Source organism: Nannobrachium achirus (genome assembly GCF_963921795.1).
Source record: "Nannobrachium achirus genome assembly, chromosome: 19".
Lineage (NCBI taxonomy): Eukaryota > Metazoa > Chordata > Actinopteri > Myctophiformes > Myctophidae > Nannobrachium > Nannobrachium achirus.
Genome location: NC_137826.1, coordinates 12277817 through 12303839, shown reverse-complemented (window position 1 = coordinate 12303839; position 26023 = coordinate 12277817). Strand labels below are relative to the sequence as shown.

The window sequence follows — 26023 nt, the reverse complement described above, 5'->3', positions numbered from 1 at the left end:
CACACACACACACACACACACACACACACACACACACACACACACACACACACACACACACACACACACACACACACACACACACACACACACACACACACACACACACACAGGGGCAAAACGTCACTCAAGCTGAAACAAAAGACATGATGGTGGCATCAATTATGAATGAGATGTGCGTACAAAAGATAACGACAAGAACGATGATTATCTTGCCATCTGTCAGTCAAACACAAAGTTATTAGAAAGAGCTTTGTATGGTTCATAATGGGTCACTGATTTCAACAATTACATATACTGTAGCTACTGTACTGTACATGTTTAGCTACTGTACATAGCCATTGCTTTACTCGGGAGATCTACAGGCCCACAATGCGTTGCGTTGCATTGCGTTGTGGGCTTATACATCTGCTATTTAAATAGCCAATGTTTAAATAGAGTTGATGTATGTTTTGTAATAATGATCTAAATCTACAAAGTAACTTTGTAGTTTTCAAATATTTATAGTGGAGTAAAAATACAATATTTGCCTCTGAGATGCAGTGGAGTAGAAGTAAAAGTGTAGAAAATTACTATAAAAGTACCTCAAAATGTTACAGTACACTACTTGAGTACATGTACAGTACTTAGTTACTTTACACCACTGGGTATTGGGTAGGATAGCACTACCTGAAGCTCAAAAGCGCAATATCTCCACTGGCCAAGTGGGGATTGCCTCTGGTGTGTGCGGTAGATTTTTGGTCTCTCACGGCAGTGGTTCTCAACCTGTGGGTCGGGACCCCCAGGGGGGTCCCCAAATATATTTTGGGGGGTCCCCAGATGATTAACTTAATTTGCAACAGTGTTTTCTCACTCAACAGTAAACAAACCAACATAAAGTTTGCTATATCTGCACATTTCTAAAGTGACAATTTAAGGACTTTTTAATGCCTCTAAAGTGACAAATTAAACATTTACCAAATTGTCAAATATTAGAGGCAGAAATTGTGAAAATAGCCGATCTACATGTAGATCTGCTATTTTCACAATAGAACCGTGTTATACAAAATGTAATGCCTCAACTCTTAGTGCTCGTCAGGGAGGTGATTATTTTGGGGGTCGCGGGCTGAAAAGGTTGAGAACCACTGTCTCACGGGAGACCTGGGTTTGAATCCATGTGTAGGACGGGTAGAGATTGCAGCTTTAAACTGTCCTTCAATAGAAATGTGTGACCTCCATCACATCTAAAAGATTATTTGATTGTGACTAAAATGTAATGATTGCTGCTGGTCCTATATTACACAAGAACAAAACAATATATCATCACTACACAACACGTTCATTTTATCGTTAAACCCTTTCACATTAAGTGAATCAATGAAATTGCATTTCCAATAGACAAACTACAAGGCCTTGTATCTAAGTAATTAGATACAATGTCATGGTCAGCAGCACAGCACTCCTCTCCTATTGGCCAGAGCCGCAGGCAGCGAGTCTGTGAGAAATCATTGTCATCATACAGTATATCATGCTGACGGGCAGAAAGAAACCTTGAATCTCCATTATTTCAATCAAAATAAATTATAATAAGCTTGTGAATTAATACCCTACCTTCGTCGTCAATAAGGTCACAATGCGTCCCATGCGTTGTGAGGTTGTAGATTGGCTATTGTTTAAACTTTAAGTCAAAGAGGTTAAGTCTGTCGTTGAGGTTTATATACTGTATCGGCTCTTTTGACATTTTTTAAGATTTTTTTATGTGCAAGTGAAGAGGTCTGTCTATATAAAGCTCTTTTATTATTCAAATATGTATTTTAATTCCAACCACAAGCGTAATTTGTCAGGGTTTTTGGGTTTTAAAAACCCAAGGGCCCCCCCTAGTGGCGAATTTTTATTTTGTTTTTAATAGGCCTAAATAAAGAAATGCGCCCATATCTACATACATTCATACTAGTATATTATATATATTTTGTAATTTCCAATATATTAGGGGTCCCAGGGCCCTACTTTCCTAATCTGTGGATTAATCATTGTAGTTTGCGCTTAAATCGCGCAAAGACAACAGACCCGGGCCCCTTTGATCAGGGCCCCCTTGATCTGAAAACCCATGGGGAATAAGGTCTAATTTCGCCACTGAATTCCAACTATGCTATTAGAAGAGATGTTTTTGTGTTGTTAAATGTAACAAATACACTATTTTTTTTTTTAAATAAACCGCAAGTGCTTGTATAGATATTATTGAGCTGCCATCTAAAAGGCTATTTGAATGTGTCCCACATTACATGCATGAGGATTGACGATTGCTGGTCCTATACAGTATATTAAACGAGAAAACAAACCAATAAGGATACTGGACCAACTAATTAGCAACAATTTCATGGCCTTAGCAAGATGTCTTTTATGCCATTGCTACCATGTTTTTATAAACAAAAACAGACATTTCAAAGAAAACTATAGCCGCAAAGTAGCGATTCGGGGGTAGCCGACACAGACTGTTAGAAGTTGAAAGCTGCAAGGGATAGATAGACCTTTATTGATCCCACGAGGGACATTCAGTCACCATGGCAGGTACAGCAATCAAAAGAACAGATAATAAAAGCACAGCGGATAACATAAAATAAAGCAAAGTAAAATCTCATGACTGAAACATTTTGTCAGGCCAAGTCCTAAACTGCGATTTGTGAAACAGCATCAAGGGAGGCTTTATGAAATATCTGAGACCATTAGGGCTGGGGTCTTCAACGTTTTCAGGCCAAGGACCCCCTAGTTGAGAGAGAGATGAAGCAGGGACCCCACAACCTGTTCATAGATTCCATATAGTTTCATCGTTTGACAGCACAATCATCAGTGTATTTTGGATTCATGTCAATTTGTGTTTTCAGATATTTAACCACTTGAACCATCAAATAACTGCGAGGCGTTGTAGAGCTTGTAGATTGGCTATTTTCGGCTTAAGTCCTCAGAATATGGACGCTAGGGTTCAAGTGGTTAATATAAAAAAGGAGTAAAAAGTCCACAAAGTTTTGGAGGACCTCCTGTAGTAACTCTGAGGACCCTCTGTTGAAGACCTTTGCATTATGGTTTATGTAAGATGCATCTAACATGTATTCTATTGCTAGTTTGACGAATTCAAACACTCTTCACTCTTTATATTATTGCTAGTTTGACCACTTCAAAAACTCTTTCATCTTAAAATAACTAATAAGCAAAAGTAGCTTATCTACAAGCTCAGGACATGTGGCCTTGTAGATAGGCTTCACCTTGTAGATAGGCTAGGCTTTTGGGTGCGCCACATGCTTCCATAAAAGACATGCTGGCTTCTATGGAATCCAAAGGACTGAAATCAGTCATATCGACTGAGAACTTTTAATCCATGAGATAAGAAAAACTAGACAACCCCCCAAAAAAAGAACGAAAAAAAAAAAAAAAAAGATGAAGAGGGGCAAAATCACACACAAATAAACAAAGAAATACATGGCATCTTGACCAGTGAAAGTTTCATTTAACTGTATAACAGGCCAAGGCTTTTGGGTGGGTGGGGCGGGGGGGTGGGGATCCTACTGTTCACTTTGTTCATCTTTTTCAACAGCTTAATGAAATACATCCACCTAGTTTGGAAAACTGTCATTGATTTATGGCCATACGTGCCGATGTGCAATGACCTCATTGCACATTTCACCGAAAAGCACATTTTTATTCATTCATTATATCATACTAAAATATTGTTTCGATGGATTTTAATTAACTGGATTAAAGATAAACCTCCCACTGTTACACTTGTGGTATAAAGAGATTTTTAATGTTCTCCCTCATGATGTGCAGTATTATAGCTCAGTTGCTTAACGCTGGTTTTTGACATTACCGAAACGAAGCGGATAAAAGCGCCAAACTTTTTTTGAGGCTTCTTTAGGACCTAACGATGGATTTTATATGGGTAAACATCATGGATTTTTGATGTTTACCCATATAATATCCATATCAAGTTGGGCTCCCATCGACTTTCTATACAGGAGGAAAATACCCAGAAAAAAATCTGCTTTAAGTAGGATGTGAGGGGTCTAACTAGGGGTTTGTCATGATTCTGAATCCATTGCAAGCATTTGTTTTGCACAAAAATCTTTCCTTGGGCTAGAAATAGCCCCCAAAAACACCCAAAAAACTGTGAAAAATGATGACTCATCACTAAACCATCACTTTGTGGGGCCATTTCTAGCCCAATGAAAGTTTTTTGTGCAAAACAAATGCTTGCAATGGATTCAGAATCATGACAAACCCCTAGTTAGACCCCTCACATCCTACATAAAGCAGATTTTTTTTTCTGGGTATTTTCCTCCTGTATAGAAAGTCTATGGGAGCCCAACTTGATATGGATATTATATAGGTAAACATCAAAAATCCATGATGTTTACCCATATAAAATCCATCGTTAGGTCCTAAAGAAGCCTCAAAAAAGGTTTGGCGCTTTGATCCGCTCCGTAACGGTAATTTCACTAAGCCAATGCACTATTAGAGGCAATGCACGATCTGACCTGAAACTGTCTGTCTGGGCCCCACTCTGGGACAATGTACTGCACCTCCCCTTTGAACTCTTCTTGGCTCCTTCTGAAAGTTCACTGCACCTTTAGTTGGAAACCTTCCTCTGAACAGACCCGGAACGTCTTTGGGGACACAGTGGACATGGTTTCTCATTCTCTAGCGCAGGGGTGGGCAACTTTGATGCTGGAGAGGGCCACTATATTTTCACACTCACTCCAGAGTGCCACAATGCATATACAGTCAAAAATAGCAAAAAAACAGCAGATCTACAAGCTCAAAACGCGTCGCACTGCGACGCGTTTTGAGCTTGTAGATCTGCTATTTTTTTGCTATTTTTGAATTGGAATCCTGAATTATCTTTAGCTATTTTTGAATTGGAATCCTGAAAAGTTTAAATGTTTTATTTAATTTCCAATGCATTTATATGTGCTTATGTTAACTTTATGAACTTAAAGGAGGACTTCACCACTTTTCAACCTATCTTCATATAATAGGTCATCACTAATGTTCATGATAAAATATCAAAAAAAAAAATTCTACTCAGTTTGGGTCTCATAGGAGAGCTGTGGGTGGGTCAAATCCTTCCACCGGTGACATCATCAATGGGAAATGCAAGCTAATAAAAACTGCAGGCTTTCTATTCCTGAAAAGTTGCAATGTTAAAGTGGAAGCCATTGTTCTCGTGATAATAAAAATCTAAATATTGTTTTTCAAAAATATTGTTTAAAAGAAATCTGTCAAACGATGATGTCACCGGTGGAACGATTTGACAGCTCTCCTATGAGACCCAGACTGAGTAGAAAAATATTGTGCTATTTTATTATGAACATATTATCATATGAAGACAGGTTGAAAAGTGGTGAAGTCCTCCTTTAATAAATACAAATACATTGTGAATAAAAAAAGACTAGTACTCGTCATTAAGCTACTAATATAGACTGAAGTAATTAAAGTGGGTCATGTTTGCATGTTTGGAATTGTAACAGCTGAAATCAATAATACATTAGTATTCAGATATCAACCTGCGGGCCGCATTAAGAGAAGGTGAGGGCCGCATGTGGCCCCCGGGCCGCCAGTTGCCCATGTATGCTCTAGCGCAGGGGTCTTCAACGTTTTCAGGCCGGGGACCCCCAAACTGATGGGGAGATGGAGCAGGGACCCCCTACCACCTCGTAGGGTGGGGGGGTCGGGGCTACGACATATTTTTTATTTTAAACATGTACAAGTTACAGCGAGCAGGGTGGGCCGTACCACTACCATTTCTAAACATACTACTTATTAACTGAGAACCAATGTCAATAATATCAACAATCTGTCAATTGCATAGTAATCATGTATTCAAGCTATTCAAAATGGATAGAATCATCATTTATTTTTTAACATAAATGTGGAAAAAAAAAAACTTTTTGAAATCATTTTTTTTTTCTTTTTTTTTTTTTTTGCAATAATTTCGCGGACCCCCTGCAGTACCTCCGCGGACCCCCTGGGGGTCGCGGACCCCCTGTTGAAGACCCCTCTAGCGTCATTGGAGTCTCCACTATGCCTGGTAAAGATATGCAAGTGCATCTGTACCCCTTTGCACTGCATTGGATTATTGTGGCACTAAAAACGCCTGGGTTCCCTAGGCTATTGTGGCACACTGACGGTGTCGATGGATTGCGGAATGGGAGGTTTATTATTTATGTATTCATTGGAATTCATATTGTGTTTTCCTTCGTCATGTAGTCTCTTACTTCTTCTCACGTCCCTTTTTATTTCTCCTTATTTCTTTTCTTGTAGCTTGTTACTTGTTCTGAAAAATCAATCAAATATTATTGAAAGAAAACACTAAAATTGTAGTTATTATTGGGATTTGCCAAACTACACATCTAAAGGAATTAAGATATGAATGAAGTATCTCTGGGGTTATCATGAAAGCACACAATCCCCTTTAACCCAGTTAGGCCTAGAATTATTGAATGCTTTAACCAGTGAAAAATAGCAGAGTGCCGCACTGTGAGCTTGTAGATCTGCTATTTTTCAATAGTTAAAGCAAAAAATAATGATACACAATATGTGTACCCGTTCTGAATGGGTTAATGTGTTCAGGATTGTCAGATCTCAGACGTGCTCATTAATGGTGAATCGACAAATAGTGGGGTTGGTTTATTGGGGTAGTTGCGTTTTAGTAGTAGTTGACGATCATTTACCCCTCGTTCTCCCCAATTTTAGTTGATATGACAATGAATTCCTCCCCACTCACATTTCTGTGTGTTGTCACTGCATCCCACTGACTCACCTGCCAGTGAGGAGCCCCCACCGGGAGGACGCAGAGCAGGGTTCCCCAATAGGCTATATGCATATATGCCATTTTGTTCTACTTCCGGGTGTCTTTCGACTTCCTTGCCAATGATACTAATGAAGGGTCTGTTCCATTCTGGTCAAACAGAGTCAGGGTGCTGATATTGTGCATGTTGGCTCACTATGGAAACACTCTGCTACACCAGTGGGTCTCAAAGTGTCATTGAGTGGGTTCCAAATGTCCCCATGCAGGTGTGCAACTCTGACAGTACAAATGGAGGAACATGGACCTGCAAGGGTCCATTTGTTGATTCCATTTGTACAGAGTTATAGGGGTCCTTGAAATTAAAGAACCACTGTACAATAAATCAAACAGACCCTTCATTAGTATCATCAGTAACACCTGTGAAGGAAGTCGAAAGACACCCAGAAGTAGAACAAAAGGGCGTATATGCATAGAGCATATTATTTTCCCCAAGGGCCGAATTATGTCATTGCAGGGGGTGACGGTGGCGTTCCCGCTACTCCAGCGACAGTTCAAATATCGTCGTTGTCGGGTGAAAATCTTGTATGTCCAAAGCCGTTCGTTTTGAATTCATCACTTTTAAAATTATTTAAACTAGTGAAAACAGCCGATCTACAAGCACACAACGCCTCGCACCGCGAGGCGTTGTGTGCTTGTAGATCTGCTGTTTTCACTACTTTTGTGCGATGGCCTTGTATGATTTGCGAAAGAACGTACATATTTAGAGATGCGAGATTTCCACCCGACAACGACGATATACTAGTGTTGTTGCTGCTCTTGTACCACCATTATTACTGGGGTGTTGGTGTGGGCCAGACAGTAGCCCCCCGCGGGCCGCAAATGGCCCGCGGGGGGCTACTGTCTGCCTATTGGGGAACCCTGACGTAGAGCCTCCATCCTACTCCTCCCACCCAACAGAGATGTAGAGGAGTAGAAGTATTGAGAAATTGAAATATTTAAATACCTACAAGTATCTGAATTTGAGTAAATGTACTTAGTTACTCTCCACCCCAGTTGTACTTCCAGCCAGCAGACAACAACAAATCATTCTAAATTCTCTGTTCTGATGTATATTTTTTATTCTCCCACGATTTTTGTAACCCATTTTTGTTCACCCAGTTTCAATTGTCTAATGCATTTTTTTATTTTTATTTTTTTACTCAGGGCACCCCTGTAAATAACTTTTTCATCCACGGCATACACTGTTAATTTTTTGAATCTTACATCATATTGGAGAAATATCCGTTTCCATCAGAACTGAATGAAAATAAAGTTATACTTGACGTTTAACCACTTGAACCCCAACATCCCTATTCTGGGGGGAAGTTTTGCCAAAAATAGCCGATCTCGTTGTGAGCGTTGTGAGCTTGATCTGCTATTTTTGGTGAAGAGAGTTGCCGTAGATTGAAAAAGAACTCATCAAGTACAGTGCAAATCAGGTCCGTTTTACTAGTGAAGTGATATTGATTTAATGATATTGATGAATTCCAAATATTATCAAATTATCTAACGGCACCCCTGGACTGGCATCACGGCACCCCAGGGTGCCCCTTCACCCATTTTGAAAACCCCTGGTCCAATGTAATCCTGGGCGCCACACTCCCTCTGCCAACCTCGGGAGGGCAACAGATTGACCTCATGCTTCCTTCAGTCGCTTCTTTCACCCGACAGGGGGAGTTTCCCCAGTTGGAGGTAGCGTGTGGAAGGAGCACGTTATTCCAACCAGTTCCTTTCTTTCCCCTCCATCAGGCGCTCCGGCTGGCCAGGGGCAGGCAATATAGAGACCAGGATAACTGCATGTTTTTTGTGAGGGTACCTATACCCTTGGGGACACAGGGAGAACATGCAAACTCCACACAGAGAGGCCCTTTTGCCAACCCCACCTAGGTTATGGGAACTGTTGACACGGAGGAGAGAACACACAACCGGGACCTACTAGCTGTGTGAGGCGCAGTGCTACCGACTGCGCCACCGTGCCCCCACTATTTTCTGTTCCGATATAAAAGAATTTACTATCTTATGTACATTACTGGATTTGACAATGATGGATTACATCTGTTAGTGAGTCTGTGCAGTGTTGGTGGAGTTACAAACAGAACGGAAGATAAGGGCAGGAACGTGGGGGTGCCGAATTAAACAATACATTTTGTGATCACATACTGTGCTGTAGCTGCCTGTTGGCAATTACCCAAACATGAAATGATACTGAAAGTGTCTTTCAGTTGTCATGTGTTCATATTTTGTTTGTTTGTGTGTTTACTTTGGAAAGAAACAATGTTACAGTCAGTATTCCATCCTTATATGCTTCAAGTTTGTCTTCCTTATTTATATTTTACTTGCATATTTGTTTACCTTTGACTTTCTTTTTCAATTATGTTTCTTTTTCTTCCTCCACCCTATTTTCTTGCATGCTTTCGTCCTGTCTGTGTGTTGCTGCTTTATCTGTATGGGAAAACAGCTCCCAATCCCCAGATACAAGAAGGTAAGGCACTCAGATAACCTTTTGGATCCCAGCCAATCCCAACTAATCAGCAACCCCAACAAATCAACAACCAAGCCCAATATCCTAATGCAAACCTGTCTTCTGTCCTCTTCCACTACCTACAATATAAAAACCCTGAAATGTAGTGTTCCCTGTTTAATCACATTAAGCCTGCATCCATATTTTGGGTCAAATTCTCAAAACAAATTCAACATTTCTAAAAAAAAAAAAAAAAAAAAAATGTAAAAACAATTAAAAAAATAGCTCATCTGCAAGCTCACAACGTGTCACGTTGTGAGCTTGTAGATTTGCTATTTTAGCAATTTGTCTAAATTTGAAGTATATAGGGCTTAAGTGGTTAACCCTATCCACCCCACCCCCCTTATGCTTAGAATTAGATTAGATTAGATGAGTTCATAATGAAGTATGTACTGTATGGTCTTATGTATGGATGGATTCACCAGATCTTATGCAAACACTCTTCCTGTGCATACTGTTGGTGGACTTCCTCAAGTGATCTGAAAGCCTGTAGATAGTGCGTCTGGTTATAAATACCAGACACATACAATATGTGTCTGGTTATAAATCTGAGTTTAGTGCCCAAGACTCAGAGAAGTGTATTCATTCTAAATCTCGTATAGCATTACTCCATTTCCCTCTCCAGGTTTCGATTGAATGCAATCGCATAGAGCGCACGGGTTATTGTGTCCATTTAATTAACTCGTATACCATGTTTATTCCCTGCAGGTATGTGGTATTTTGTCAACTCCTCAGTGAGGTCGCATTTTGTGCCACGGAAGAAAAAAAAAACATCCCTCCAACAAATCAATAATTCACCAGTCACCACTAATGGCATGACTGGCATTGAGACTGATATGCATGAATGTGTCACATTGTCACTCCTGAGATTTATACATGAATTCTAAACAAGCGGCGGCCGCCGCCGCTGCCGCCTCAAGGTTTCAAGCCACTTGTCAACACCACTATTCAATGTTGATAAACGACGCCTATGTGTTGGTTCTCCATCACTTCATCCCCCCATGCAAATGGCAAGCAGCCTTGACCTGAGACACCTACGTACAGTATAGACAGTTTCAAACTGACACGGCCGTTCTGTGCCGTGTCAGAATAATGACGAATGGTTTTACTTTTGAGCACAACTGCTTTGAACATAAGCGTGGGACTGGGGCGGCTCGTGTTGGTACAAGAGGTGGCCGACCCCCAGCAGCCCTTCCCGTTCAATACATTTTAATTCAAAACGTACTCGCTTAGTGTTTCCATTGATTGCACTGGGTTAGGGCATTACGTTTTTTCGATAAAGCCTCAAAATCCACCTCCTCAAAGCGCAAAAATGTTTTTGCGAAAAATGGGGTGCAAATGCACAAAAACCTTAATGCGCACAAAACGGCTTTATGGAAACGCCACTAATGACAGCCGTTAAAAGGTGCAGTACGTGATTTTATTTAATTTATTTATTTTAAAGATTTGTTTTGGAGCTTTTGTGCCTTTATTGATAGGACAGTAGACTGACAGCAGCAAAGGTCGGCCTGGACCGCTAAAGGCCAGCGGGCGCCGGGGCGCCCCCCTTTGTTTTCTATTATATTTCTGAGATTGTACAGTAGATCAGCTGTTTTCAGTGTGCGACATGCACGCTCAGCTAAGAATGAATGAGGGCTTAACGTTTACACCAGTGGTCTTCAACAGGGGGTCCGGGACCCCTAGGGGGTCCTTAGAGTTACTACAGGGGGGCCGCCAAATCCTTGTGTGATAGGATACTTGTTTTAAATGAACAACTTGAACCCTCGCATCCCTATAGAGCATCGCAGCGGAAGTGGATTCCTGGGGTCACTTAATATTCCCCATTCATTTTCGCCATAGACTTTTACAAAAATATTTATAACAATTATGTTAAGCCTCGAACCAAGCCATTCAGGATGGAGGTGAATCATGACCATATAACCTTTTTTTCTATGAAAAGAACATTTTGAAAATCGCTAAACAAAGGGTAGCTATTAAATGTAGTATATCAAATAATGTAATATTAAAATATGTTTTCACATAGGATCAAAGGTTATATGGTCATGGTCATGATTCACCTCCATCCTGGATGGCTTGGTTCGAGGCTTAACATAATTGTTATAAATATATTTGTAAAAGTCTATGGCGAAAATGAATGGGGAATATTAAGTGACCCCAGGAATCCACTTCCGCTGCGACGCTCTATTCAGAGGAGAATTCTAGACAAAAATAGCAGATCTACAAGCTCTCAACGCCTCGCGCTGCGAGGCGTTGAGAGCTTGTAGATCGGCTATTTTCGGCAAATAGGTTTTGTTGTAGAGGTAAAAAAGAGCAGACCAAGTACAGAGTGAAAGGTCAAGTTTACAAAATATCGACGATTTAAGTGGTTAAATGTCTGAAAATACACATTAACATGAATCCAAAATAGACCGACGACAGTGCTGTCAAACAAGTCTATGAATCTATCTATGAAGTCGATGAAAATATGCATCACACATTTATACAATATGTGGAGGGGGTCCCTGCTTCATCTCTCTCTCAACCAAGGGGTCCTTGGCCTGAAAACGAAAAGACCCCTGGTTAACCGGTGGATGGGAACATACAGCGGTTAGCCCAATGCTAGCGCGAGAACATATTAACCAACCAACGACAGCGTGTGTTGGGATTTGGCCCTGTCGCCTAGCAACATGAGGCGGTTTGGATGAAAGCGCCTACATTGATCTCAGTTGGCCCCGTGCAGAGTTAACACCTTCAGAACGGGTACACATTATAATTGTGTATCAATATTTTATGCTTTAACTATTGAAAAATAGCATGCGAGCTTGTAGATCTGCTATTTTAGAAAAATCGTGAAAATTTGAATTTTGACCAGATTCTATAAGTGTCTTTTGAATCCTTTTAAGTTTTTTTTTGAAAAACCTGTGTTTCTATGTCAGCAATCTGGCCAGCCATCGTCAAAGAAAAGGTCCTTTTCACTTAACTGGAGCTCAGTTGGTCTGTTCTTGAGAGACTACTGTGTCAGTGGTTCTCAAAGCTTTTCATGTGAAATGATATGTATTTGGCCACGGACCCGCATCTCAAAATATTTAGTTCCAGGGACCACCCAGAAGCAAAATTTGAGTTACAAACGTTCGCTTTGAAAATACATACTGTATACCGGTATTCAAAGATTTGCACAAATTTTCACGACTTTTAAAAAAATAGCAGATCTACAAGCTCGCAGCGCGGCACTCGGTGCCGCGCTGTGAGCTTGTATATCTGCTATTTTTCACTGGTTAAAGCATTCAATAATTCTAGGCCTAAATGGGTTAACACCTTCTAAACCGTGACAACAGGTCAGCTCTGTCGGGATGAGAGCAGTGGGCCATCTTATCCCTTCCATTAGCTAGCGCCGCTGGTGATTGATGTCTCCTGCCCCGGCTTGTCTTCAGGCCGGGCCCCGTATGCTAATAGTGATCCATGCCTTCAGCCCATGAGGTGCGAGCAAAGCCCAAAAACCACTGTGGAAAATGAGCCACGGTGGATAGAGCTTTGAGTAAACACGTAAAAACAGACAAATAAAACATTGTGTGCGTCCGTGCGTGCCGAGAATAACGTCATCTAAAATATACAGAATCAGGAAATCTTCATCATTATTCAAATAACGAATTCTGATTCCTATAATCCTTTGAAAAAGTACTTTAATTTGTTCAACTTTTGTGCCATCAGGCGTTTTCCGTGTATACCATCTGTGCAGTAACTTTTTTACTGGAACCACGGTATATTGAGATGGGCATGTTTCAAGGTTGTACTTTTGTACAGATACATAAGAGTAAAACTTTTTTTGTTCGGCTTCCTTTCAAACAATGCAGTGGTATATATAAAATAATAGCAAAACAACAAAAACAACACATCTAAAGATAAAATAATAAGTAATAATGACATAAGAAAGAAAGAGTGCAATAGGAAAAAAGAGCAAAGAGAATGAAAAAAGTATTCTCAGCTGTACATGTGCATAAAGTTTGGTATATTGTATACACCAATGGCATTATTTTCCCGTAGTAGCTACTGTACTTTAACGTTTTATAAACAACTTCACAGTGTGTTCCATGTGCAACAAGTTGGTATATTTAAAACTTCACCGTATATATTTATGTACAGTAGGTGCAATTCAGCCTCACATTATCCATTTATGTAATGTAGGTGAGGCTCGAGCATAATAGTGCAGAGAAGGGACGAATTTGGTGGTTGCTAGCGATTCTACACCATTGCTTTTAACTCTCAAATACCTGGAACGCGCCCGAGTCGCGTTAGATTTGAACCACTTTAACCATTATTAGTTTATGCTTTAACTATTGAAAAATAGCAGATATACAAGCTCACAGCGCGGCACCGAGTGCCGCGCTGCAAGCTTGTAGATCTGCTATTTTTAAAAAATCATGAAAATGTGTGCAAGTCTTTGAATATCTTTGACCCGATCTTTGACCCGACTTCTAAATCCTTCCTCTAAATCAGCTGTTCTCAAACTTTTTCATGTCAAGGACCCCCAAAATTACATTTATTCGGCCGCAGACCCCCCATCTCAAAATATGTTGTTCCAGGGACCCCCCAGAAGCAGAGATTTGAGTTACAAAAGTCTGCTTTGAAAAATATATATTAAAAAATGTGCACACATTTTCACGATTTTTCAAAAATAGCAGATCTACAAGCTGAGCTTGTATATCTGCTATTTTTCACTGGTTAAAGCATTCAATAATTGTAGGCCTAAATGGGTTAAATACATATTCAAAGGAATGCCTATTCATTCAGCATAAAGCTAACTAGGCCTATACAATAGCAGTGTTTATTTGAGCTGATAACCTGTCATCTGTAGAGAGATGTTTGAAGTCTAGGCCCTTGATGTCTCAGTCCTATAGTGCACAGACAATATCGTCTTTGTCGGGTGGAAACCTTGTATGTCCAAAACCTTTCGTTGTGTAATTATCATTTTAAAAAGGATTTAAACTAGTGAAAATAGATCTACAAGCGCACAACGCCTCGCACCGCAAGACGTTGTGTTCTTGTAGATCTGTTATTTGCACTAGTTTTGTGCGACACTTTAATTTACCCCAAAACGTACACGTTTGAAACGTGGAGATACAAGGTTTCTGCCCGACAGTGACGATATGCTCCCCAGCGTGAGGACCTGGGTTCCAATTAATTTTTTCGAATAAAACGAACAAAAACTGCATTAAAACTAAGACTAAATATAAAGACAATTCCGTCAGCAAAAAGAAATTAGACTAAAATGTTAGGGAGGGACTAGTGGAGAAGAGATACATTAGAACTAAAAGACAACTCATTTTATGTTTGGATGCGCTCGGGTGTTGCACTCTGAAAATAGCAGATCTACAAGCTTGTATCGGCTATTTTCAGCATGCAATCAAGTGTAAAATCAGCCATCACGACGCCATCAAGGCCCGGAAAATCTACTTTAGATTTAGTCAACTAAAATTGTATGATATTTAGTCGACTAAAACTAGACTAAACCTAAAACATTTCAGACGACTAAAATGTGACTAAAGCTAAATGAAATTTTATTGAAAAGACTAAAACTAAATCAAACTTTGCTGTCAACACTCAACATTGGTTCCAATTTAACCCCTAATAATTCTCACATATCTTTCCTCTCTCTCTGCCTTTGATTTCCTGTCTCTACTGTCAAAAAGTGTATAACATACAAATGTTCAAAATAAAACATATTTTTCAGGTTGTAAAGTTGTACTTCCGAAATGCACTGCCCATGCACACACCCCTGCTGCCTACCTACTAATTTCCTTCAAAATCAGGCTGTGGAAAATCATAGTTCCTGCGATGAAGAGAACTTGACCTCCTTCAAAGCATTTCAATGGATTGCTGACAGGAAGTTATTACACAATGAAACATGGAGTGCTAATGTAGCTCTGAGGGTGTACAAATGAGCCCATTTGGTTCCACGTGGACACTCTCAGAGTCACATTAACACCGTGGACATTGCCGTGTAGGAATAAGTAAGATATGGGTACACTGATGCATGATACCCATCTGTCTTTCAGAATGATCATTATCTCTTCTCCCCCGGTAATTATGATCAACCGGGTATTCACACGATGCTCGTGCAATCAGTGGCATGACACAGCTGTCTGTGCCTTCTATTTCAACCCTCTAATAAACACTGCTTAAAGCTCAAGTGTCGGCTGCAATAATCAGCAACAGATAAGGGAGATGCAGATAATCAATGGACATCAATCATCTATCTTTTGATGCCATCTCGGCAAGCTGGTTGTGTGGTCCAAAAAAGGTCTAAATGTCTTCTGTACATTTAAAGCCTTTGTTAGGTGGTAGGAAGGAGTCAGGGTGACATTTTGGACCTGGTTTCCACTTTCCAGGAGAAAGAGGGATCTAAAAGATAGATCTAGTAGTATACATATGAGTACACGCCGCCCAAAATCATTTTGAGCAGGAGCACACACAAGCACATATATATCGATGTAAAACAACCCTTAAATTCACACCTCAACAACTTTTCCAAAAGCTGTAGTGTCACACCAGTGGCATTAAAGGACCACCTCACCTCTGGGACAACCAGATCTTATTTTATTGTTGTTTGGGACACGATCGACACAATCCTGAGTTATTTTTTGTGTTCAATCTGTGTTTTTAGATATTTTAGTATTTCAGCATGCTACAACTGGTCATATGATGCTTTGTAGCATGATATTGCATCATATGATGCAAAATGCATCATGACCAGTTGTAGCATGCTGAAATACTAATATCTAAAAACACAGATTGAACAACAAAAAAATAACTCAGGATTGTGTTGATCGTGTCCCAAACAACAATAAAATAAGATCTGGTTGTCCCAGAGGTGAGGTGGTCCTTTAACACAGTGGTTCTCAACCTGTGGGTCAGATGTTAAGCTAAATGTTAACATTGTTTTCTCACTCAACAGTAAACAGACCAACATAAAGTTGAAGTGTATAGAGGGTATCTGCACATTTCTAAAGTGACAATTTAAGGACTTTAAAGACATTTTTAGTACCTCTGGTCAAACATTGGTCAAATTGTCAAATATTAGTGGCTGAAATTGTGAAAATAGCGGCTATTTTCACAATGGAATAGATCGGGTCAAACCAATGTAATGCCAACTCCTACAATTCCAAGTGCTTGTGCAGGGTGGGGGGTCCCCAGTTAAAATATGATTATTTTGGGGGTCATGGCCTGAAAAGGTTGAGGACCACTGCTTTAACCCATTTAGGCCTAGGATTATTGACCGCTTTAACAATTGAAAAATAGCAGATATACAAGCTCACAGCGCGGCACCGAGTGCCGCGCTGCGAGCTTGTAGATCTGCTATTTTTGAAAAATCATGATATTTCTTTGCAAGTCTTTAAATATATCTATTTAAAAGCGAACATTTGTAACTCAAATATTTGCTTCTGGGTGGTCCCTGGAACAACATATTTTGAGATAGGGGTCCGCGGGCAAATACCTGTAATTTTGGGGGTCCTTGACATGAAAAGGTTTGAGAACAACATGATTTACAAGAAGGATTTAGAAGTCGGGTCAAAGATCGGGTCAAAGATATTCAAAGACTTGCACACATTTTCACGATTTTTCAAAAATAGCAGATCTACAAGCTCGCAGCACGGCACTCGGTGCCGCGCTGTGAGCTTGTATATCTGTTATTTTTCAATAGTTAAAGCATAAAATAATGGTTAAAGTGGTTAAAATCTAACGCGACTCGGGCGCGTTCCAGGTATTTGAGAGTTAACATAGGAACGAGCCTGGATGCATATCAATGGTCTGCTAGCCTCAGGATCCAGACTTTTCAAGAAAGAAAACCCTGGGATAGCGCCCCCGTAACTGTGGCTCACGACATTTTAATTGTATATGAAATATATGTAGCCGTTCAGATATCTTATTTTACATCAGTATTGTTCATGTGAACTGGTTTCTTTAGGTTTATCCATTATAATTATAAAATCGCTATGATTTATCACTCGTTTTCCACCGCGGATCACTTCCTCATTTACTCAAAGCGGACAGCAGCGGGAGTCGTGTCCCCCGCCGCGTCCATTCCGAGACGCCGGAGGAGCCGATGAGATCTGTCGCGGCCATAGAATGTCCGCGTTAGGTTAGACTAATGGTCAGCTAAACTCCAGTTAGTGGGTACCGTAGGTGTTAAGCGACGTGCGTGTGACTTCATTAAAATGATGAAGATACTGGAGTATGGGGCTTTTAAGCCGTGACATCATTTTGTAGTCAGACCTCCAAGCAGATTTATTGTCAATATCTGTCCCTCGCTATTTCAACAGATCCGAGACAAAAATAACGACTAAAGTATAATTCTACCACTTTCCTTTCAACAACAAAGAGAAGAAAAATTAATAAATAGTAAAAATAGTAAAAAGATTCGCTTTTTTGGGGGCCAAAAGTTCTCCTCTGCCTACAAAATGATGTCAGACTTAACAGCCCCATAGAATCAGGAGCTGCAACTTCTGCCAATAATCTTCACTCTCCCATCTCTACAAAACCGACACAAAATGTGTCTCCAAACAACTCAGTAACAGAACCGGGGGCTCAACTACCCCTTCACTCATGGGTTCTCATTTAACACATTACAAAAACCACACCTAGTGTGAAGTGAGCGGTGCTATTTATTTGTTAATTCCATTAAGCGTCCCGTGAGGCTTGGCCAAGAAATGTGGCCCTGGGTGGACAACAAACTTTGAACAAAGCCAGATGTTGGAGCTTAGCTCCTACCAGGAGCACCACTCAAAAATAATTGATATACCAATAAAATATACAACATAACACATAAACCGCTGATAAACACATTGCTCAGCATATTGTAGCTAAATAATGAAGACAATAAAATACCAGCCAGGGGCAGGGATGGCTAAACGGGATGGATTTCTGTCATTGTAATCTGCGGAGTCTGTAAAATTCATTGTGCCAGTTATCTTTTTTTATCATCAGTCAATCAAAGGTTACAATTTGAAATGGAAGTGTCAGGTTTTCACTGCCCATGCCACACTTCTTTAGCGAGATCATTGAAGTGCTTGGTAGAGAGACAGAGAGAGAGAGAGAGGGGGGGGGGGGGGGGGGGGGGTTTGAGGGCGGTGCTGGGTGATTAACCCACAGGATTTATTGTTATTACCCATCTACTGTAATTAAAACGCCAATGTCTACATAACATATTACAATGTATAGCCTTTTAATTCATTATGGTTTAAAACTTGGGTGTGTTTTCTGGCAGCGTCGCTGTCCATGGTGCTGGACAGCCTTGTGAGCTTGTAGTGGGAAGCAAATAAACTAGGCCTTAAAGTCATCAAATTGTCTAGGCAGGCAACACATCAAGCAACACAACAATTTAAGTGTCTTATTTTCTTTGCATGCAGTCGATGCTGCTCAAACCACTATACAACATTCAGTGAAGGCTAAGCAACAAACAAGTTGTCTACTCTACATTCACCCTATACAAATATAAATGTAGCCGATATTTTTCCCTGCTCTTCAGTAATAGCCAAACATTCTGTCATTACTCACTTAACTCATTATGTACTTTGTTGACCCCTAGGGGTTCTATACTCCCCCTCTATACCAAATCTCTTCTTCGAAAATAGCCTAATCTAGATCTGCTATTGTGTTCTGCTATTGTGTTCGGCAATTTTCGCCGAATGGCTGCCTATTAAGACATAGGGACACTATAGGGATAGTTCAAGTGAGCTCCTCGGTGGGAAATGGGAGAGCTGCCTCGTTAAGGAGTCCCCTGGCCTCACCGCTGTCTGGCAGTGATTGTTGGTTGTGTGGCGCGGTGCTGGCCGTGGGCTTTGCGTGGTTATGGGAGCAGGGCCGCCGGTGCTAGGGCCCATGGTCTTCTCAACAGGCGCTCCGCACTCACTAACACGTCCATCAATAGAGGCCCATAGCTGACTGCAGCGTGTGCATTTGACATTTGGCACTGATGATTGGTCTAGTTCAGGGGTTCCCAAACCTTTTTGTCTCAGGGCACCCCATGAATATTTTTTTAATCCGAGGCACCCCTACATTATAATTTTCACTCCCAGCACCTTATATTTATAGCATATCGTTGTTGTCGGGTGGAAACCTTGTATGTCCAAAACCGTTCGTTTTGTATTTATAATCTATAAAATGTACTAAACTAGCGAAAACAGCGGATCTACAAGCACACATGTAGATCGGCTGTTTTCACTAGTTTTGTGCGACAGTCTTGTATGATGAAGCAGGGCTTTGCTTTACCAAAAGACGTACACATTTGAAACCGACAGTGACGATATTTTAGTGATTATGTTGCGAGGAAAACGCAACTATTTGAGATCATTTTGGTTAGAACTGACTGAAAATAACTTTGTACTTCAAGTTTAAAATGATACTAAATATTTTTTCAAGTGTCCAAATAAATTCCAAATATTATCAAATTATCTCGCGGCACCCCTGGACTCCTGTCGTGGCACCCCAGGGTGCCCCGTCACCCACTTTGAAAACCCCTGGTCTAGTTAGAAGTTTGTGAGATTAGCTCACACACCAAGGCAGAAACAACACATGCCTGGCTCAGGCATTTTGTCCTAAACTTACCCTTCTTGTTACTACAGTACTTCTCAGTACTTGTTCTCTATACCCTTATATTACCTGTAGCTCTGTTTCATGCTCACTGCAGTGCTGCTAGACCAGTGAATTTCCCACAGGATTAATACGATCTATCTCATCCCGCATCCCACACAGACGGTTGCTGGAACAAGGAGGCAAATCGAACTCTCTTATTGAAATATTTCTTTCAGGGGAAATGTTTTGATTTTACAGACCGCAGTTTTTTTCAAAGCCCAGGCACAAAGCAGTAACCTACTTTACACTATGGGGCTGTTAAGTATGACATCATTTTGTAGGCAGAGGAGAATTTCTGCCCCCAGTTTCCGTGAATCTTTTTACTATTTTTACTATTTACACATTTTTCTTCTCTTTGTTGTTGAAAGAAAAGTGTTAGAATTATACTTTAGTCGTTATTTTTGTCTCGGATCTGTTGAAATAGCGAGGGACAGAAAATGCTCTGGAGGCAGATTTCTCCTCTGCCTACAAAATGATGTCACGGCTTAAAAGCCCCATTGAAAAATGGACTTTGTGACTCCTCCCCTTTAACTGAGATCAGACTGCTGTGGTTTAGCCAACTGCCTGTTAAAGACAGCCTGTAGTTTATTCCTCTCCAGTAATTAAACAGTGAATCAGATATAGGCTTATCTAACGACAGACGCTGTCAAGGAAAAGCTTATGAAAGATGATCATTGATGTACAAAGATCCAGTCATCTGGGATTTCATTTGGTTATCACATTAAGACACATTAGGCCAAAAACAATTAGATGTGTTGTTGATGTGCTCCGTTTTGAAAAACCATTTAGCCTTCTTGACTGTTATTGGAAAAGTTACTTTCATCCCTCTCATTTGGGAACCCTGTGGGTGTCTTCTACAAAGTAAGATCCATTTCATCTAGGGCCAAATAAAGAGGATTCTGCCAGACTAATAAGGGATAGCAGCCATTATTTTACTTTTTCGGAATCTGCATCCGATTTTCTACAACTTTCTGGCGTCCCTATTTTGGGCAAAAATTCAAATTTTTTGATGTCGTGTGGGTATTTTATATTTACTTGTTTGCTTGTTTATTACGAGGCGTTGCAACGTGTTGTGAGCTCGTAGATCGTCTATTTTCACCAAAATGTTTGACAAATGCTAGGGTTCATGTGGTTAATGTCCAGCTCAAGGCCAGCACGATGGCAGTGCTGTGGAATTCTGGATCAATCAGTAATCAATGAGGCACATAGGAGACCAGACAATATTCTAGGTGGTGACGGTTATGCTTTATGTACATGTAGGGCTGTCACGATATGACATTTTACATGACGATTAATTGTCACTCAAATAATTGGCGATTAACGATTTAATTGTGTATTTGTCGTTGATAATTACATTTCTGTTTTCTTTTAGGCTTTGAAGTTGCATATGGTAGATATGACACATATCTACTGACATGTTTGACAACTTACTACTTAAAAAATCACACTCGTGTGAACTGAGCGGTGGTGTGTGTGTGTGTGTGTGTGTGTGTGTGTGTGTGTGTGTGTGTGTGTGTGTGTGTGTGTGTGTGTGTGCAACAGCGCCCCTCCCTTAACATGTGTGGTCAGAAAAGGTTACTGCAGGCTACAGACAGACAGACAGACAGACAGACACGGAGACACGGAGACAGACAGACAGACAGTCCCACACACACGGCCACGTATAGGAGCGTTGTGACCACCGCTCAAAAATAACATTGATAGTGGAAATAGCCGATCTACAAGCTCACAACGCGTTGCGATGCGACGCGTTGTGAGCTTGTAGATCTGCTATTTCCACTATTTCTGACATTTTTCAACATTCACGATTATGACGATTATGACAAAATAATTGCGATAATGTCAAATAATCACGATTAGACGATTATGTAATAATTGTGACAGCCCTATGTACATGATATCATGGGGAGAAGTACAATAACGCTTCAGGTCAGTGGTACAGTAGTTCTGGCAAGAGAACAGGGCAGAGATCATAGTTATACTGTAGCAGCTTCAAGGACAGGCTGAACCATATCAAGAAAAACAATAGCCATCAGGCCTAGTGGAGACAACAAGCTACTGTACCAATTATCATAATTTATTGTAGAAGTAGTATAAGTGACGGTAAACAATAAAGGTTCAAGATGGAATTCCGTTTCTCATACTAAACTACGACCTACGGTCGCAATAAAATAGGGGTTAAGTGGTTCATTTATGTTTTATAATATCATAATTTATCTGTAAAATAACTAGTAACTAAAGTTTCCAAATAAATGTAGTGGAGTAAAAGTACAATATTTGACTCTGGGATATAGTGCAGTAGAAGTAAAAGTATTGGAAATTGGAAATACTCAAGTAAAGTACAAAAAAAACATTGTTTGATAATTTTCAATAGAACCACTACATCATGTCTGCATGAATGTTAGAGGTGTTATGAAATTAAAAGATCGAAGGACCATTTTCATTTCTGAACTTGGCCAGAACTAGATCATCAAGTTTAACCATGTAAAATCGCAGACTTTGGCCAATACATAGCATATATTTAGCCTAAAAACTTTACGTACAATTTATGTTACTGCCAAAAAATTTCCAAATCATACAATTCAGAATGTTTTGTTATAATAAACCCACCTTAAAGGGACCGTGACACGGCCAAAACAGCTAATTATGGCTATCAAATTAGCCAATTTTTTTAATGATGTCATGTACCCCCATGTTAAATGACCCAATCAAATTAATTTATTGTAGTTACTGTACTGAAAGTAGTACTTTCTGTACAGTAACCGAAATAAATTAATTTGATTGGGCTAATATGGGGGGAGGGGCGGAGTCGATTATCCATATCATCTTTTGAAACTGCCCCAAAAAAAGCTGTCCGAGGTGTCTTTCCGACTTTCTAAACCAACTTTAAAACTAGCAGTTCTAGGGGTAAAAATGATATAGCATTCGCTATAAAATCAATGGTTAGACCGATAAAAAAGTACATGTCTTCTTCAAAAAAGGTGTCAAAAAAGGTGTACGAGGGTCAACACGCTTCTCCCCGTCTATGCGACGGTTTTGTCGGCCATACCCTGCTGTCTCTTGCCCTAACCTGACTGGAGCACCCGGGACACCGGAGCAACCATAGAACGAGGGACCAGCGATCTCCTCCTCCTCCTCCGCAGAGGAGGTCCGCGGTTCATACACTCTGTGTGTGTGTAGCCTGTGTGTGTGTGTGCTTTTGCGCGCGTGTGTGTGTGTGTGTGTGTGTGTGTGTGTGTGTGTGTGTGTGTGTGTGTGTGTGTGTGTGTGTGTGTGTGTGTGTGTGTGTGTGTGTGTGTGTGTACACACACACAATAGCTCTCGCAAATAGCCGTGCGGTGCAGCGCTAGCCACGCTACACGCTAACAACAAGGTTGTGCACGGCACCGCACAACGGACGAAGTATACATTGCGCGGCACCGCACGACGGACGAAGTATACATTCACTACTAACTGATACGGCCCGCCTCCTTTTCAGACTGTTTGAAGAAACACCACGTGACCTACTGTATCATAATGTTAATTTTCGGCCGGTGTCGCCACTCCTTTAAAAGTATGTGATTCACTCTAAAATTGAAATGAATATGGCTTTCTGGAATGTAGGGAAATCTAACAAGATGGGATATAACACCAGTGTCATCACAGGTTGTTGTAGGGACGCTGACAAAGCCATTGATGTTACTTGATTCTTCTGCTTCTATGCTTGTCTTCTACAGGGGCTCAAACCGATGGATCATAATGGGCTCTCAGATCCATACGTCAAGTTGCACCTTCTGCCCGGGGCCAGCAAGGTATGTACAGTACAGTACAGTATATCTAGTCCTCCTAAGTGATACAAATCTCAAAGGAATAGTCCATTCGTTGTGCTACAGTCCACCTTCTCTGTATCACAGTAGACTTTTCCCTGTCCCAAAACAATGAATACTACAATCCCCAGTTTTATGACATTGTCTGACCCAGAATAGCTCAGATGTTTCCTCATTCGGCCAGGACAGTCGCCTGCACCTCCTCCCCTCGATTCATTGCTTTGGCAGCGTATTGTGGCACACAGCCGTATGGCTGCACAGGCTGTACTTGTCCAAGCGCCACTAACTGTCAAACCATTAACTGTCAAACCACTAACCTGCATGGAAAACAGGTCAAGTTCCTGCAATGATACAGAGAAGATGGTGATTTATGTGCATTTATATATTAAAATACTCTAGACCGGTGTTAATCAAATAGCAGGTGTGTGGGGAATTGGACAGGTGCCAACTCAAGCTTAAAAGTCAGGGTTGCCAGAGCCTTTTCTCGCGGTTCTGGATAGCTGCATATCCGTCAGACTCGGCGCAGGGCACTGCCCGCCTGCAACGGGCGTGCCGAATATGAAGTGGGGCGTTTGAAGGGTTCTCGAGATACAGTTTACAGTTTAGGCATTTAGCAGACGCTTTTAATCCAAAGCGATTTATAAGTCGCTTTGGATACGTGGATTACAAACGTACAGTGATTCCGTGCATTTATTGTAAGATAAATGGGGATATAATTTGGCCCCATTTTGGCGAAACAGCTGAACCTGAATATACTTGGGAATTTTTTAAACTGGAAAAGTGGCACAGTGGTGAGATGAGTTGGATTAGGCTGAATATATTATCAGCCATGGCCAGTCAAAGGACCACTTTATATTACCTTTAAGAGCAGTGTGCTGCAGCTGAGTGCAACATCGTGCTGATAACTTCCACAGTGTCATGGAAGAAAAGACTCGGAAACGCATTTTCTCTCAAGAGAGAACTGATGTCCTTGTGTGGGAGGCATTACAGAGTTGTCAACAATGAATCTAAGACCACTCAAACAGACTGCCAAGAGCAAATGATGTAAAGTTTTCTCAAGAGAAAATAACAAATGCATTTAATACACCTGGCAGTGGACCACTGAAAAGTGTTTCTCAGTGTACACAATGGTGCATCGAAGTCTGGCGGTAGAGTCACACATGACAATGGTTAAATGCTTGTGATTCAATATTAAATGTATTGGGTTTTGGTTTATCAACTCAACTTTGTAGCAGCAATAAACAGCAACAAAGAATAATAAAGATTAGCGACATTAATAGTAGACAGGAGTGGTACCCCTGTGAGCATCAGTGAGGTGAGGTATATGAAGATACGGTTGAAAGATTGTTTCTTATGACATATGACATATAGATTTTCAAACAAGTCATGGCTCTCATGTCATCCTTGTAACGGCAAAAATTGGATACTGTGAGACAGTGTGACATCTTGTTTAAGTGCATTGATCTAGTGATCAATACCAAGCAGCAGAATGTGGTCCAGTATATCATTTGTCAGATCACCCCAACCTCTTCATACAGTCAATAGAACACACTATGTTGGTCATGCATGCTCATAGAAAAGCCATGATATACCATAATGTATTTGTGCAATAATGATGTTCTTGAAAAGTTCAACCATCCTGTCTGTCGTGTGCCAGGAGAATACATATATCACTAAAAAAGTGGGCTTTAACGTTCACATTATGCAATTTCAAGGTTGTTAACTGATCAAGACAGTTTGTGTGACGGTGTTTACTTGCCATCTCCTGGCCTCAAAGTGCTGTGAATTGACAATATAATTGATCTTCTACCTTGTTCTGCTTCTTTCCCCGCTGCCAGCAATCCACTTAGTAGCTGCCAATGAAATAAGCAAGGTGTCCGCCAATAGTTTCAATCTCCTTGAAATCTTTTGACACATGTGTGACACACGTGTGTTCTGGGGTCGGGCATGAACATAATTGTACGGTAAAAATGACTCAATAAACGTTGCGGGATAATATTATACCCCATAATATTTTATGATATGCCATGTCCTTGCAGAGGATTAGACAAAGCGATAAGCTAACTTGGCTTTCATGATCTAACAGTGATGTTACGGTAATGTGTGATGTAACATGCCGAGCGCTGGCTCAGGAGGTAGAGCGGCAGTCTTGGCACCAGAAGGTTCTCGGTTCGATCCCCGGCTCCTTCTGGCTTCGTGTCGAGGTACCCTTGAGCAAGAACCCCTGAATGACTTGCCTGGTTGCCTCCATCATGGGTGTGTGAATGT

At 40.7% G+C, this 26023-nt stretch overlaps 1 protein-coding gene across 1 annotated transcript in view; it reads left to right on the top strand.

Annotated features, from left to right (window-relative positions):
- The window catches only part of doc2b (double C2-like domains, beta), a gene marked incomplete at both ends in the record, with an annotated part of 177156 nt that overhangs the window by 116770 nt on the left and 34363 nt on the right, over positions 1-26023 (top strand). Inside the window, 2 exons of the mRNA XM_080748791.1 lie at positions 9279-9302; positions 23666-23740. Coding sequence (XP_080604917.1) covers positions 9279-9302; positions 23666-23740 — 99 coding nt within the window. The remainder of the gene's footprint in view (positions 1-9278; positions 9303-23665; positions 23741-26023) is intronic.